This window comes from Lampetra fluviatilis, chromosome 71 (genome assembly GCF_964198595.1).
Source record: "Lampetra fluviatilis chromosome 71, kcLamFluv1.1, whole genome shotgun sequence".
NCBI lineage: Eukaryota > Metazoa > Chordata > Hyperoartia > Petromyzontiformes > Petromyzontidae > Lampetra > Lampetra fluviatilis.
The window spans coordinates 1068626-1087003 of NC_136345.1; the positions used below are offsets into that span (position 1 = coordinate 1068626).

The 18378-nt window shown below is 41.1% G+C and overlaps 1 protein-coding gene across 1 annotated transcript in view; it reads left to right on the forward strand.

Moving 5' to 3' along the window:
• Nucleotides 1-18378, forward strand: part of LOC144952998 (guanylate-binding protein 1-like) — a 93434-nt gene that overhangs the window by 32340 nt on the left and 42716 nt on the right. Inside the window, exons 7-9 of the mRNA XM_078883481.1 lie at nucleotides 3465-3574; nucleotides 9492-9756; nucleotides 17276-17453. Of these exons, the coding sequence (XP_078739607.1) occupies nucleotides 3465-3574; nucleotides 9492-9756; nucleotides 17276-17453 (553 nt within the window). The remainder of the gene's footprint in view (nucleotides 1-3464; nucleotides 3575-9491; nucleotides 9757-17275; nucleotides 17454-18378) is intronic.

The following is an 18378-nucleotide window of genomic DNA, read 5'->3' on the forward strand; positions in this document are numbered from 1 at the left end:
TCAGACTAAATGGCAAGACCTGGACTTCAAACAACCTCAAGAGTGTAGTCAATGCCGTATGTGCTCTATCAACCTCATCTGTAGACACCTTCCGCTACCTGGATGCCATATACAATGTGGAAATTGCCATCCACCCACAAGGCTGGCATTTGTCAAATATAGTTTCATACGAATATCATAGGGGGGTTATAATGGTTCAGTTTCCATAATAAAAATTTTCATATAACTCAGGCTGTCCTGGAGGTGTTTTATCACTCTTTATCACAGGTCTCGATAATGTTTTCTCATTTCCTGTGTCCCTACTCTCTTCCACACTGAAAATGCATTGCACCTGCTAATTCAACCAATCAATAATCACGAAGTTAGCAATGGACTGTTGCGCCAATCATGTGACCTCTTGCGACAGCATTCACAAAACTGCTCTTGAGCAATTTCAGCGTCACAATTAATGTGTTTGATCCATGTATCATGGGGGTGACTATAGAGATGGCGTTCTTTTGAGGACCGCTGTCTGCTTCAAACATCAACCACCAATTTAAGTGAGCAGTTTACTGGAATTATTACTCTTTGGTTATTTCGGTAAAGTCACGTAAATAGAAAAAATAACTAATAAATCACGACGTTTCGATAGCAACACAAGCCATCGTCTTCAGGTGAAACAATACAGCAGGCGCACTGCTGAGGATTAAATGTAGTGAGAGAGCTACTGCAACCGAAGGTTATATACGTTTGTGGTGGGTACAACCCAATGGTAAGTGGGCGGGACTTGGGATGGAATTTGCAAGTAAATGTAATCGCAGAGAGGGTAGGGGTGGGTGACCTCGGCAAATCCGAGGAGGGGGGAGGGGGTGCTGCCGTAACGGGCGAGAGGGTGAGGGTGACATTTTACAGAGGAAAAAAAAGGTGATAGAGAGAAAAAAGAAAACAGATATCAAACTTGGCAAACTTAGAAATGTAACGCACCTCAGAGATTCGGCCAACAGTTAACACTATACCTGGTTGATCAATGTCCTTGGGACCAAATGCAGTTCAAACCGTTAATTATTCTTGAAGTCAGGCCAATTCAGCGCATGACATGAGTCCTACGTCATTCATCAATAGTCTGTATGGATCCATAGAAAGACAAATTCCTCCACTGCTAGCTTTGCCGTTGATGACGCAGCATGCGTCTGGAGATTAGGATCATAGAGTCGATGAAAAAAATTGAACAAAATGAATGGCTTAATGCAGCTAGTATAAAATCTTAATCTAAATGTTTTATTTAAAAAATTGTCAAGTCCATTCATGCATGTTTTTTTCAAACTTAGATCTGATTGGAATTCGGTTGAGAGGACAAGTGACTCCAGAATATAGGTGCATCAACTAATGACATTCCCAGTTTGCTCTTGTTTATCTGGCTAGAGTGCACTAAGCAGTTGTAACATGCACGAGAGAAGATGTGGGCTGATGGGATCAGAGTTACACGAGGATCTGGAGCTGAATTGATTGGTGTTTGTGAGAAGGACTCTGAGCTGAATGGACTTGTGCGAGGAGTGCAGAAATCCTTGAACCGTCTGGACAACCCCATTAGTGAGCCCCTTTGGCAGAGAAGGTTGCATTGGTAGGGCCATGTAGCCCTCATGGCCAGCCACTGCATGCCAAAGCAGCTTCTGTGTGGCTTGATAAAGGGGGCTAAATGAGCAGAGCGTAGACTATAGAAAGATGGGGCGTTGTATTATGGAACGATTTTGAGCTGATTTAACTTGCCGCTGAAATGTACCAGCTGAGTAAATATTTACCTCTGTGGTGGGGACTCGTGAAGGACTCTACCAGGCAGTTGGAGGAGGTTGGCCCTCCAGCAACCACGGAGGGCGAAGGCATATTCACAACAGTGAGCATCATGATGGGTGACTAAACACATGGTGGCAGTGCGGAGTACAGGTGGTGCATCTGTCAGCCTTCTCAGTTACCTCCTGCTTGTGAAGTTAAACACTTCATGTGGCCTCAAACTGTACCTGTATTAGCATAAGTGCCATGGTGATATCACCTAAATTTAGTGATGGTGGATTTGTGTATATTGATTTCATATTCATTCTTAACATTCTTATCCTTTGGGACCTCCTTTGCCAGTTCCAAAATATGAGAATAGGTTTTCCCCTTTTGTTTGGCAACAAAAATGGTGTTAAGATGTTAAAACACCAAACTGAACCCTTTTACAAGGAATCATGTCTGCATTAACCACAATACGTGTGGTCAGAATGCAAACAAAAAACATACTCTGATAATATATATGGATTGTCTTTGAAACTGATTGGTCCACACTAGAGATAGAGGACGCCTTTCGGCGTCGTCTGGTCTAATACCGTTTAAGACTAGGCTCGAAAGAAAGCTGTCTCTGGGGTGGACCAATCAGTTCCAAAGACAATGTATATTTTATCAGAGTATTATTTTGTTTGCATTCTGACCACAAGTATTGTGGTTAATGCAGATATGATTCCTTGTAAAAGATTTCAGTTTGGTGTTTTAACATCTTAACACATTTTGATCTTAAGCTTTCGTGACTGCAGGGATTCATATTCTTGGTTCTTTCGGTAAAGTTACGTGACTTTACCGAAATAACCAAGAATATGTATTTTAACACATGTTTTTGTTGCAAAAAAAAAGTGAAAAACCTATTCTCATTCGTATCCTTTCACTGGTTACTTTCTCATTTGTGTACATACTTTTCAGCCAAGAAATGAAATATCACGATATTTTTCTTCATATAATTACGAGCGAGATGACGCTGATTGTCTGACAGGGACTCAAGATTCAATCCAAATGCAGTGCTGGCTCAATTCTTAAGCTTGGGAATGAGCAAAGATACGAGGCATAATTTATTTTTGGCTAGGCTAGTTACAGTATTTATCTGGCCAAATAGTTGTTGTGTATCCCTTCATCACACAATACAGTCAACATGTCTGCAAGTGTTTTAAAGCACGACATATTGTTTTAGCACACCTGTCATTTGAAGAACAATTCTCAAAAACCAATTTAGCAATTAGATATCACATTTTGCTTAAAACGTCCTCAAACATTGAGACCAAGGGCCCATAAGCTAGATTTATAACATTAGCTAAGTAAAAAAAACAGGTGCAAGTGTTAAGTTACATATATAGCGTGATCTTTGTACAATATACAACCATAATCATAAGGATATAATTAACACACCATATTATATACATTGATGCATATAATGCTGAAACGATGCGTAGAAGACCCAAGAGGACGCAGAAGCACCTTTGCATCAGCTCGTCATGAAATAATAGATCAAGAAGGAATGGAAGACATGAGAGAAGAATAAAAACAGCACTGAACAGACCTTGGAGGCAACACTAATGCACTAAATCAGCAATAACAAAAGCACAGACACCAAGACATTGGAGAATAAGTGCAGGGGTAAGTTATATTGGTGTATAATTTAAAAGACGTTCATTTTTCCACAGGCCAATGGGGAGCATGACATCTGGTTGTTCGTCATGGCCGTGCTGCTCTCAAACATCCTGGTCTACAACACCGTGGGGACTCTGGACCACTCCGGCCTGGAGCAGCTACAGTATCCTTCGCAGAGCGATAGGTTGCTCACATAGCAACACATTAAGCAGAGAGGCAATATACTTCCATGGGTTTATGGGCCCAGATCAAGGTAGCCACTACGAGGCCTAAACTAGGCTATAATCAGAGTTAGCAATGGGCTCTGGGAAGAGGTTGAATAAATGGCATCAATCTCTGTGATGCACATCTCCAGATGAGAATATTTGGGTCATAGAATTATCATACCTCCCATGTCATCATTAGCCATGCTCTATCCACTGTTACAGCCTCCCCAAATCATCACCAACTTTTACATGCTTGTAATTCAATAATCCACCTAGCTCCTACACACGAGTTGAATTCATAACTTAAGAAATAATTTGGCCTTTGATTAGAGTTGCGAGTAGGACGTGCAAGATGAAGCAGGTTACCAAGACAGGCATTGGTGTGGCAGCAAGTGGTTGGCGACCAAGGAGAGACCTAAAGCCAGTTGTTAGAATACTTTAACTTTTGTCCGTAAAGGACGAGTCGACTTTACAATAAATACTTCATTTATTCAAAAGGAAGCAGAGTGCTGCGGCATCAATGGTATTGGTTTTGATGACCTCTAATATTTCACCTTGTCATCTCATATGTACTGTAGGCACAATAGCACTTATTGAAGCTGAAATGTGGGGTAAGCTTGAAAGTCTATACCCACCACCATCGCGGTGCCCGCGATGGTGGTGGGTTTTCCACCAATAAAGGGCTGCCAGGTAAAAATTAGCATGTTAATTTAAGATCAGTGAGCAGCCTCCATGGCGATCACGCTAAGGTGGCTATGTTAATGTGCAGATGAGTCTTCTTTTTTTATTTAAAGCTTTCGTGACTGCAGGGATTCATCTTCTTGGTTATTTCGGTAAAGTCACCGAAATAACCAAGAAGATGAGCTTCCCAGCTGTGGACGAATTTGAGATACGTTGTAGGGCAATTATATGTATTCAAAGTTACATTTTAAAAAAAGTGTTTGACCTGGAAAAGAAAACAAATATTCTCTGCTGTCGCCTTCGCCTCATTAGTAATACAGCCATTCCATAACAGGTCAGATGACATTGATTTACCTAACACATTCATGATTTTATTATGAATGAGAATATAATTGTTCAACATTATGAGAGGAACTGTATAATTGCTAGTCTTACGTAATATCATCGCCGAATTTTATAATTAACAAAAAAAGCTTTTTGTCAATCTATTCTAGAATTGTAACCAAGTTAGTGTTGTAAAATCATCTCAAATCAATGACGTTTCTCTGAACTTCGGTTCTTTCGGTAAATTTACGTAGAAGGGAAATAATAAAATAATATAAATATAAAATAATAAAAATTCTCACGACGTTTCGACTGCAACACAAGCAATCATCATCAGGTGTGAAATCCACAGCAAGAAATTTTGAAAAAAGTGGCGGTTTTTCCTAACGTACTAAACTCTATTTACCTGGTATCGACAATCAAGGGTATTTCCCTGTCCCCAGACGACCTGCTTGTCAGTTTTGATGTAGTTTCCTTATTCACCAAAGTTCCTGTACCTGACACCATCGCAATCATTGAAGACTTGGTTCATCAAGGACTGAACATTGAGGTACCCCCCTTGGTTAGACACTGCTTAACCAATACATACTTCACTTGGAATGGAACTTTCTACAAACAAACTGAGGACACCCCAATGGGCTCCCCCCTATCTCCGGTTGTAGCCAACGTTTCCATGGAGAAATTTGAGACTGACGCCATCCAGACTGCCACTTTGCGCCCAACCTTATGGAAGAGGTACGTGGATGACACTTTTGTCATCTGGCCACATGGCCAGCCTACTCTAGACCAATTCCTCGACCACATCAATTCCATACACCCAACCATCAGATTTACCATGGAAGTCGAAAAAGATGGCAAGCTACCTTTTTTGGATGTCCTAATACAAAAGAAACCTGATGGTTCAATGAGCCACTGTCTACAGGAAAGCTACCCATACGGATGCTTACCTGAAATCGGATTCCCACCACCATCCATCCCAGAAGAATTCCATAACCAAGACTTTGCACCATAGAGCCCAATGCATCTCTGACCAGGAACACATTGCCAGTGAACTCAAGCACGTACACCAAGTTCTAAAGGCTAATGGTTACTCCGACTACACAATCCGCAAAGCCATCACTCCAACCATGAAGAAGGACCCTCTTGAGGAGCCATTCAAAACTATCACCTTACCCTACATTGCAGGCATCACAAAAAATATCTCCAAAATCTTGAATAAACACAAGATCCAGGTCCTATTCAACACATTACATAAAATCCGTGATCTGGTTCCGTCTGTAAAATATGTGATTCCGGACATACAATACCCTGGCGTTTACAAACTGAGTTGCCTCTGTGGTAGTAGTTACATTGGAAAAACCAAACGACATGTCTCTGACCGCATCCGTGAGCACAAAGCAGACCTAAAACACGGAAGGACCAACACCTCGGCAGTGGCAGATCACTGTTATAATTCAGTGGGCTCACATGACATTGATTTCTCCAAGACAGGTTTTTTGCAAGCCATCTGGCTACCATGAGAGGTTCGTTCATGAGGCTATTCACATATACAAACACAGAGACAATTTCAACCGAGAAGATGGATTCTGGCTTAGCAATCATTGGAAGGATTTGATAAACCATTTCGGGTCTTAATTGATTGTGTTCACGCTTACAGTGACTTTCAGACCGCATTCCATTTTCTGCTCCCCCCTCCTCTTTTCCCGAACATAGATGGACTCGTCCATCTGGCCAACTGCCAAATCGCTGTCTGTGGTGCTGACGTTAGGAAAAACCGCCACTTTTTTATTTTCTTGCTTTGGAGTTCACACCTGATGATGATTGCTTGTGTTGCAGTCGAAACGTCGTGAGAATTTTTATTGTTTTATATTTCTATTATTTTATTATTTCCCTTCTACGTGACTTTACCGAAAGAACCAAGAAAATGTAGATCTGTTTGTTCACTAATTAACTCTCCGTACGAAAGGAAAAGATATCTGTAGTTTTTTATGCTTTTCAACAACAATACACACTCGAAGTACACACATAATAGGAATTTGATAGTCACGAACATGTTTCACTGGAATCCCCGGCCGTCATCTAGGATCAAGGGGAATATTTAACAAGTTATTGGAGGGCTAGCGGAAAGAGATAGCAGCAAACGAGTAAAAATGAAAACAGAAAGGAAGGCAGTGCCTGGCTGAGATTGATATCAACAACAGTAACAACACGCAAGGGAGAGTTATTTGTAAAACAATGTCTGGGAAAAGAGCTACAGTAGGAGGCAGCATAGTAGCACAAAAAAGGGTCAGATGGAGCAAAACAACTAAGGGGTGGTAGTAAATATTTGTATATAACACCAGTGATATTTGTGAAAGAACCCCTGTGTGATCTAATGTAGATATTTTCCATAATGTTTAAGGCATTCTGGAGTGAATCTACATGCATCAGCTTACCACGTTGTCTGCTGTTAATGTCGTTACACTCTTCGTTGGACGTTCTTTTAAATAATGTGAATACATTTAATTTCTTTAAAATTTATGCATTGAAGCAAATACATATTTTTAAATTTTAAACATGTTTTTCAAACGAAAGAGTGCAATGAAATCGCAGATCACGTGGTAACTGATGCAGCCATTGAGCCCGTACCTTTGGACGCTTTCGTCATCAACGTGCTCTGTTAGTTACTCTTTCCCTCAGTTTTTACATTTACTCTACCTTTATTTGGCAAATAAACCAAATCAATTATTCAAGCTCGTCATAAAGCTCTTCCGTATTTCGCAGAAACGCATCTGCTCCATTGACTCAGATTAAATGATACAATAGTGATGTTTGAAAGTATAAGTAAGTTGTAAATATTTAGTTTATTGGAGAACATGGTTTCAGATGTTATGTATGTGTAAATATCATTTAAATGAAGTTAATTAGCAATTATAGAGCTACATCATGGGACTTCCTTTGCCATTACCAAAACATGATAATAGGTTTTCCCCTTTTTCTGGCAACAAAACAGGTGGTAAGATGTTAAAACACCAAACTGAAACCTTTTACAAGGATCTTAACTTTGGAGCTTTCGTGACTGCAGGAATTATTCTTTGGTTCTTTCGGTAAAGTCACGTATAAAGAAAAAATAATAAATTAAATAATAGCATACGACGTTTCGATTGCAACACAAGCAATCATCATCAGGTATAAGTTCCAAGTTTACCTTTTTTCTCTCTCTCTGGGTTTTTTTTTATTCTCTCTCTCTGCCTGTTTATTTATTGTAATTTTTTCTGTCTACACTCGTTTTTTGTCGTTCTTAGGTTCTGCTCTGTCTGTGTGTCTCCGTCCCTCTTGTTTTTATGTTTTGTCTTTCTTTGGAATTTTCACACTTAAATTCTAACTTAGCAATCTTTGAAATACGTAATCGACCAGGCTATGCGTTAATTGTGTGTTGACTGACTCTCTGTGTCGTTTTACATAACATTTCGATACTTTGCTAGGTTATTTAATTTGAGTGTGTTTCTTTCTCTCCCTAAGCCTGCTCACTTCTTTTTGTACTCATTGACATGTAAATTTTGTCTCTAACCCCTCCCTCTCGCTGCTTCCGCCCCCCTCTGTCTATTTAAGGCCACCCCACAGAGACGATCACCCCTCTCTGTACCTGTGTTGCCCGCTCTGTGTGTCTTGGTGATATCTGTCTGCTTATATGTCTGTCTATAATTTTTTCTGGTTAGATTTTATGTCGCTATTTCATTATACCTGATGATGATTGCTTGTGTTGCAATCGAAACGTCGTATGATATTATTTAATTTATTATTTTTTCTTTATACGTGACTTTACCGAAAGAACCAAAGAATACTTTTACAAGGAATCATGTCTGCAAACAAAAACATACTCTGATAATATATGCATTGTCCTTGAAACTGATACAGCTTGTCTTTGTGCTGTACGCCTTTTGGCGTCCTCTGGTCTAACACCGTTTGAGACGAGGCTCAAAAGAAAGCTGTCTCTGGTGTGGACTAATCAGTTTCAAAGACAATCCAAATATTATCAGAGTATGTGTTTTGTTTGCATTCTGTGGTTAATACAGACATGTTTTTCTCGTTAAAGGTTTCAGTTTGGTGTTTTAACATCTTAACACCTTACTCTTTGGTTATTTCGGTAAAGTCACTTAGGTATAAAATAAACTAAATTAAATCACGACGTTTCGGGTGCAACACAAGCGCCCGAAACGTCGTGATTTAATTCATTTTATTTTATACCTACGTGACTTTACTGAAAGGACCAAAGAGTGGATCCCTGCAGTCACGAAAACTTCAAATCTCGATCTTAACACCTGTTTTGTTGCCAGAAAAAAAGAGGAAAACCTGATCTCAATTATAGAGCTGCCTCTGTGTATTGGTTAGCACACTGGACTATATAGACGTCCTTGTTTTGATTTCATCTACCTGTGTGGCATTTGAAACAATGGGCGAGTTTATTTAATCAGCTCCACTGCCTTTGTGCACCCAGCAGTACGAATGGGTAACACCACAGGTAGCTGAGCTGCAGGTCGCGTGTAGTGAATTAAGTGTGAGTATTCCCACCCCTTCCAACATATCTCATCAGCCTTGAAGAATAAAGCAAACATCCTCCAGAGCTACGTCCAGTGAAATCCCTTCCACAGCAGTTGTGTGAGGAATGAATTTAAAAGTTGCACATTTACCTTTTTCATTTAAGAATGATTAAATTATGTGCAGAATGCTACATTCCTCATATGTGGAAAGGCTTTGAGGAGTTTAACTGGCGTATTTTCAAATGTATTGTATTTTCAGAACTTTTATCTTGATCTCAAATGACTCCGTTTCTGTAAAAGGTACGATGCACTGCTACATTAAATGTTCTTGACTCCGACCCTAATCCAGGTATGCAAAGGATGTTGCGCAGTACGTCAAAACAACGGTAGAATCTCATAAAGACAACCCAAAGGATCTGGACAAGTACTTCCCATCCCTCATCGTCTGCGTACGCGACTTCATACTGAAATTGGAGTTGAATGGATACCCTTGCACTGCTGACGACTACATGGAGCATTGCTTTAAAATACGCAAGCCAGAGACACAACGTGGTCAAGAAGAAGCAAACAAGACATTCAACAAGCAGCGCGACATAATGTGCCAATATTTTAAGGTAAAGACATTAAATACCCATTCATCCATAAGTTCTTAACCTGTTTTGATTGTACCGAGACGACTGTCCCTACTGATAGGGGTGATGAAATTGGTCAAAGCGCTCCTGCCCGAACCGTAACCTCTAACCGAGTCTTCTTGGTTTTTTCGGTAAAGTCACGTAAAAGGGAAATAATAAAGTAATAAAAATAAAACATAAAATAATTCTCACGACGTTTCGGCCACAACGCAAGCAGCCGTCCTCAGGTGAAGAACAGGTCTGTCGGGAATACAGTGTCTGAACGAGCACCACCATGCTTGGCAGCGTATATTTAAGCTGGGTTGGAGGGGGAAGGGCGCCTTGACAAAGGAATTTGCATATCAAGAGGAAATTAGTGCTCATTCAGACGCTGTATTTCCGACAGACCTGTTCTTCACCTGAGGACGGCTGCTTGCGTTGTGGCCGAAACGTCGTGAGAATTATTTTATTATGTTTTATTTTTATTATTTTATTATTTCCCTTCTACGTGACTTTACCGAAAGAACCAAGAAGATGAATCCCTGCAGTCACGAAAGCTTTAAATCGAAACTCTAACCTAGTCTCAACTCTTTACTTGTCCTTATTTTGCTTGGTTACACAGAAAATCTACACCGCGTCTCATAACTCTCTTTAGGGAGGAATCTTCCATGTTTATGTTGGTCATTATGAATTAAACACTATGATAGTCCTATCTAAAATTATTAATTTTTCTGTTACCCCACGTACAATCCCTGTTGAGAGATATTTTCTGCAGTGGAATCAGTATTTAGACATCTCCCACAATCAAGCTGAGATGACTAGGCATGAGGTTACCAAAATAATTGAGAACAGTACATTGCCAAAAACAAATATTCGTCTCGTTGAGGCAAACGCCTTAAGAGAATTGAGCGCAAATAAATATATCCAAATTCTTGCTGATGATAAGGGCCTATCAACAGTTGTAAATCCTCGTGAGAATTATAATAAAATCTGAGATTTACTGGATGAAGGTACCTACCTTAAAATTTTACGAGACTCAACCAATGCCAAAGACGACTGCAATGGTAATCAAGTCATTAACTCTCAAGGAAGAGCTATACCTGACCAAACCAAGGGCGTCAAACCCACCAAGACTTGATGGGTGGCCAAAGAGTCACAAACCTGATGTCCCATTAAAACTGCCATATACAAAATAGCACAAGATGTAACAAAACAAATACAGCCCTACATTGGCAGGACTTCTTTATCCATTAAATACTTAGAACATGTTGTAAATATAATTAAAGATATTAACCTTAATCCTAATGATAGTATAGTAAGTTATATGCCACTTCTCTGTTCACAAAGGTTCCGGTGAACGAGTAAATTAAATTACTCGATACTCTGGTAACTAACATAGGTTTACCCAAAGATATCCCATGACTAGCTGAGCACTATCTAAAGAACACCTATTTTTTGTGGAAAGGTGATTTCTGTAATAAAATAAAGGAGCGCCAATGGCCTCTCCTTTGTCTCCTGCAATTGCGAATCTGTACATGGAAGCCTTTGAAGCAAAATCACGAGCTTCAAGCGCACTAAAACCCTCTGTTTGGTTTCGATATGTAGATGACACATTGGTGGTCTGGCCGAAAGGTAAAGATACACTTCATTAATTTATAAACCATCTCAACTTGCAAAACCCATCTGTCCAGTTCACCATGGAAGAAGGTTGATAAAGCTCTCCCATTTCTGGATATTCCGTTTGGGCCCGGCCGAAATGGAAAAATAACACGGCGTTTACACAGAAGAAAACGCGCACTGACGCCTATCTGAATGCAGAATCACACCATCAGCCCGCACAGAAATCCTCTTCTCATCAAGACACTCATACATGAGACTATAATAACAAATAATATGAAATACTCCCAAACACAACTGTCGGCAGCAGCAGAATACGGGTGCCAATAAGGTCACTTATTTGATTTTGATAACGTTGAAGTTTTGCGCTAAACTATTTACTACTGCCCAAGACTAATTAGATAATCTATTGAAATTGAGATGAATACGTACTGTTTAACTGCATGCCAAGAACCGGTATTGAGATTTTTGCACGCAAAAACGGCAGAATGTTGTTGTATATATTCGGTCTTGGAAAATTAAAAAAATTATTATAATTAAATAAAAACATTTAAATGTGTAGTTTTTCCGAAATTATACTAACGTATGTAATTATGCCAATTCTGCTAATTACGAAGGTGTGATTGTTTTAGGTTATATAAGTGTATGTAATTATTATTAATTATGTAATTTGGATAATTAGGCTCGGCTTCGTTGTCTAGGGTTGTATTATCAATCAGGATAATACAATGATTCTCGCTTGAACTTTTACTGATTATGTCTTAGTATGTTTATGTCAGGTCTCAAAATTCAGATCTCACCAAGACTATTATGCATGAATTTAGAAAGGCACCACTCAGACTCTTCTGTATTAAGCAACTTTAATATCTAAAAACACTGTAACATGTGAACACTTATGCTCGGAATTATCAACACATTACTCCTCGAGATGTCCTCCTCATTGATCCGTACATTTAACCCTCAATGATTAGGTTTGTTAAACTGTGAAACAACAATTGGCTCATTCCTCAGAATAAGATGAGAATTTACGGTGATAGGAAAAAGTCCTTTAAAATTATGAGACAATATTCATACGAACAATAATAAAGAAACATGTCCCGAAAGCAAAAGTAGACCTCGCTGAATTCATTGGTAAGATTATGCAATTAACGAAATGCCTTGGAACAAGGGTGTGCGGCAGTGTGTCTGTTTGTCTAATAAATGTTCATCAATTGGCTAAGGGCTTTAATAAATTTGCGGGCAGGATTATGTGATCAAAAGAAAGATTTTAACACAATAGTATCCCTGTTTGTGTGTAGATTCGAAACATAGATGTTTATAAATGTTTAGTTTCATCAATTAATTCATTGGTACAGATTATGCAATTAACAACAAGAATGACTAAAATACTTCTAAACGACCATATCTACGTAACTCAATGGGCAGCAATGCTTTCCACCATCAGCTAATAGTTTACGCACCCACTTTGGATAACCACCCTTTTTGAAACACAAGGATAACTTTAGGAGCAATCTTATTAGTTTCGCTATGTGCGTTACGTGTGAGTGTGTGGGTGTATTGTTTCCGTGCTCCACTTTTTGAGATAAGGAGTTCCCTGCCAGGCAGTGGGTTGTGTGTGTGTTTGTGTGTGTCACACACACAGCTTTCTCTCTCTTGGCTACAGCTGCCGGCCTCTCTATTGCAGGCACGTTGCTCCTCTTTGAAGGTGCCTGATTGCGCTCGCAGCTCGTCCTCTGCTCGCCAGCGCCGACACTTTTCCTCGGTTGCGCCGGTCACGCGCTCTCTCTCTTCTTCTCCGTGCTCTCCTTTCGGCAGTGCGCGATTGCGCTCGCAGCTCGTCCGCTGGTCGCCGTTCCTCACTCTTGTCTTGGTTCCCAGCTGGTGCTCGTCGGTGTGTGTGTGGGTCGAACCCTCGGTGCTCTCGCAAGTGCTGACACTTTACCTCTTTGCTACTCTATTCGGGCTCTTTTTCGTTGCTCCGTGCTCTCTCCCTTGGCGGCAGCTGCCAGCTTCGCGCAAGCCCCCTGTGGTGCCTCTCCCGCCCTTTCTTCACGCTGCGCTGGTTCAGGCTCTTTCCACTGCTTCATGCTCTCTCCGGCGGTGCACGATTGCGCTCACAGCTCCTCACTTACTCTCAGAACTCATAAATTGTATTCGCACACCTCTTAGCTTCTCACAACTCTTATCGCTTAGTACAATACAACTTTCGAAATCATTGAATCTGCAAGCGACTCAAAACATCATGATGAATGTAGAATAAAACTTTCAGCGATAATCTGTCGATCAGCGCCGAACTCAGCACCTAGCAACACATCGCCCCTCTCCTCTGCAAGACTCTGCATCCATAGTTGTTTGCGGGGCCCACCACCGGAGCTTTCCACAGCAAGACTAAGTTGCATGATCTGTGTCCTTGCTTATATGTGAAATTCTCCCACCTCGGCTCGCCTTCTCACAACGGACAGAAATTCCTTTAATTTCGCTCTCAGCCTGTGGGAACAGCTGTTTGTCCAGTGTGTGTGTGTTTGTACTAATTTTATTGAGTCTCATCAAGGCCTGGTTCCTGTCGCGTTCCTCAAGCCACCCCACCATCAGTGGAAATAGATGCTCCAAATTGCCCCCAAGTGCGTCCTTCCAGTCCTCCAACCCTCTGCAATAATTAATCTGGAAGGAGGGGGGGATTCCCCCTGTCCAGTTGCGTCCCCCCACCCTCTTCCCTCCCGGTTGGAGGTGTTACATTTTCTTGTCTCTCACAAAGAGGGGCACCGTCTCTTGCAGTGTGACCTCCTGTTACCATATTTTCCGTTCATTCTTATGGGTTGTAAGGTGAGAGAAAAAGAAACATTATTTTCCACCTTTTATCTTAGTATTTATCCCTTTTTGCGGTGTTAACTCTTTAAGTGACTCAAGGTATGTTTTGAGCAGTGTTTACAGTACGCGTGGTTTGGAATTTCTTCATGGTGTTTGATATCTTAAGGGAAGGCGCCCTCCCTGCATTTGTGATTTATTGCTACCACGTGCTTCTGGAAGACAAAGGCGGTCGGGAGGCTCTTATTTCATGGAATACATATTATCTTGGTCGTGTGTGATTGACCTGTTTCGTATTGTATTTATTCTGGATGATCCTCGGTGTAATACTTTATCATTATTATTTGGTTTATGTTTAATCAAGATTTGTGATCTACCATAGTTGTTACCACATGTATTCCGAGGGTTTTATGAACCTTTGTTCCCTGTCTGTATCCAGGGATTCCGTGCTTTTTATTCTCGAGTTATATTTTGATATCCTGAGATTGGAGATGTAACTAAGTTTTTACTTAAAATTTCGTGACTGCCAGAATTCATTATTTGGTTCTTTCGGTAAAGTCACGTAGATAGAAAAATAATAATAATAAATAATATGAATAATATTAAATAATATACGAGAAATGATAACCCAATAATGTAGATTGTAGCCTGGCTCTTAATCTGAGTGCAGTCTATAATGTCGACGTATTCTTATAGCCAAGCTTCAAACTTTTATTGTTGTACTCAAAGAAACCAAAACAAAGATGTGTGTTCGGTTCTCACCGCCCGGGAAGAATCGTGGCGCCTGTTGTTTGTATGTGCTTTGTGGCGGCCTTTGAAGCCCAGTAGAGATTTCCCTAGAATCTCATTAGCAACCCCCCCACTCCCCCTTTTGCACCGGGTTTTTTTTATTACGTTTTATGGCTACTTCCTTGCCTGGTGTGGCTTGTGGGAGGCAGCTGTTGTTTGAGGGGAGGGGGTTCGCATTACCCCCTTTGTGCCCCAAGCGACACCCCGATTGATTATTATTTAAAAAAAATATTGGCAGAATTATTATTAATATCAATTTTTGAAAAAAGGCCTATATATATACAACAATGTGCATACATAATGTACATTAATTAACTGTGAATAACCAAACCAATAATATATCCATTGTAATTTATATGAACACATTAACCCCACCCCCCCCCTGGTCTTTGCGCCTGATTGACTCACAAGTGATGACATTACATGTATCCCTCTATTTAAGACCAAAACAGGAGGATTTCTCCACAACTACGGCTGTTGCCTTGATAAGGCTGGTTGTAATTACCGGCGAAATGTCGTACTCAAATATTTTGGGTTTACTCTCCAACACAATGGTGAACTAGTAATGAATTGGCATGTTTTGGTTACGTGACAAACCCTTAGTAATCGGATGTGTCAGGTGGTGGTTGTTTAACGACACACTTATATTTACGCGATCTAACCCAAAGAAACTCTATTAAGAAAGTGCAATGTCGCTACGTACATATATGAGGATATCATGACCTTTCTTCAAGGGTTGTCAAGTCAAAAAAGGTAAAGTTATCAATACTATGTGAGTTTGTGTTCTTCCCAGATGAAAGCCAAGTTTCAGTGATGCATACTATGTATAGTCAGAGGTTATCTATTTCAATTGAGAATGTCCAGTTTTTAGAGAGACAATAAAAGTTCAGAATGCCCAAGCCAGAATGGTTAGCAAAGTCAGAAGCACTAAATGAGAATACAGAGGAAGACATGGTGTACACCCAAGGTTACATTCAATCCCACCTATGAGTAGGAGCAAGGCTAGCAGCTTGCTAACTGATTATCGATTATATAAACAGGTGACCCTACATCGCAGGGAATTAGAAGAGGAACAGGAAGGTCAGGTTATGAGAGCACTATTTTGGGGAAGTGGCATATAGAATAGTGAGATAGAGTGAGTCAGGAAAGGATATTTTAAGAAGAGAGACAGGGAGAGGAGCAAAATAACAAATACACATTAGGCATAAAGCTGTCTCCTAAAGCAATTGTAGCAAACTATGCTGAAGCAGTAGCAGCACAGAAGTATGTGTAGTAGTCGTTAATTTTAAACATTGCTGTTGAAGCAGCCACAGCAACAGCAGTTGGTTGCAGTAGCTGCCACAAAGACCATTGAAATAGTTGTAATGGTCACCATAACTGTTGCTAAAGTAGCTGTGGAGGTCGAGATGTTGCAGTAATTACAGAAATATAAGTTCATGCCACAATTGCAGAAGTCGATGTCGTTGTTGCGACAGTTCCCAAATTGGTCAATTAGATGGGACTCCAGTAAATAATTCGGAATTAAGCCCTGAGACCCTGGTAGCAGCTCTTCCCAGCGCCGTGCCGATGAAGGCGATTTCTGCTAGGTTAACACTTGCAGGCTTCACCCCCGGGTAGGCCCCTGGGCATTCAGAAAACCTGTGGCAGCCACTGACAAGTGCGTCGGCGCTCACAGGAAGGGTTCCTCTTGCTGGCTCCCGGGCAGGACTTAACGGTTCTGTCTGTAGGTGAGTAGCTGTTAAGGGGTCTCTTCCAGCATGCTTCTCCAGGTTCAGAGAGCCCTAGGGGAGGCCGCGACCTCATCTGTAGACCATCAGTGGACAGCACATGGACACGACCCTGCCGGCGGCTAGTAGAGGTCGATGTTAAAGGACTCGGTTATAAGGCCGATTCGCCAAGAAACATTTCAGGGGGCCCCATGTGACGATGAGGGAAAGAGAAGGGCACCTGACAAGGAGGTGGAGAGCCGTGAGATGCCTGGCACGGCATCCACACCGGCATCCATCTTGTTGCTGATGAGATGCACTCTGAGGTTATGTGGCCAATGGGTTGTGTGTGTGAAAGAAAATACTGTTATGTGTTTTGTGAAAAGACAAATATTATAATGAGATGTTATTTTTGAAAAATAAGAATAGGTTTTATCCCTTCTGGCAATAAAATCGGTGTTAAGATGTTTCAACAGAAACTAGATACGTTTTTCAAGGAATTAAGTTTGCATTAATCACACGTATTTGTGGACAACATGCAAACAAAACATGCTCTGCCATAGGGGTTAAATCTATTATTTTTGTTCTTTTTGTTTGTTTTACAGAAGCGCAAGTGCTTCACGTTCCCCATGCCAGTCAACCCAGAAGACTTGAGCAAGCTGGAGACCATTCCAGATAAAGATCTCAAACCTGGCTTCCTTGAGGTTGCGAATGAATTCACATCCCACATCCACCAGGAGGTCAAGTACAAGAACATTGATGGAGTCATCCTCACGGGACAGCGTAAGCTCAGCTAAATACACACTACATTTTTCCTTCATGAAAGTGAAAATCGATTACTGCACTGATGACTCCCAATGAGGATAAAACCAGTCTCTTTGTTTCACTAAGACCTGCTTTGGACGGACAGATCGACGTGGTCTATATGACCATGCTTTCAGCTCTTTTGAGTTGGTGGTCTAAACTTTGTTTCTCTATTTCACAACTCAAATTTCTCCTTTCTTCGCTCAACTTTCCCCATTATTCCTTCGTGGATTAAATTAAAATTTTCTTATCCTTTCCTTCCTTTTCCCATGACCCCACTTATCGCATCTCATCCTGTCTGGTATCCATCCAATTTTGGATGTCACGTCACTTTCTGTCCAACAGCCCTTCCAAACAATCTTGATTTGAAGCTTTTGTGATTGCAGGGATTACTCTTTGTTTTTTTCGGTAAAGTCACCTAGGTAGAAAGATAAAATAAAAAATAATATATCACGACGTTTCGATCGCAACACAAGCGGTCGTCCTCAGGCTGAAAAAAGAATCCAGCAGTGGAACTGCTGAACCAGCGAGAGAGCTGTTACATCAAGAGGTTATATATGTGTAGGGGTGTTACGGAGTGGCTGTTATACAATGGGATCAGATGGGAAAGAAACACAGTGGGCGTGGCTATGTCGGTGCACGGGAAGGTGCTCCCAGCGACGTCCGCATCGGGCAGCCTGGGGGGCTGACTCGGAGCTGGGATCCCCCGGGGCCCCACCCCTCAGCGGGGGTTTTGGTATAAAAGGGGATGAGCCGGAGAGCTCAGGGAGAGATGTTGAAGCTAACCAGTGAAAACTGAAGATCGTCGTAGATAGAGCCCTGGACTCCCCTAGATCGCAGCCCTTATCAGGGCCGAACAGGATCGAGCCAGCGGCGTGGTCCCGAGAGCCAGAGCCAGTGCTCT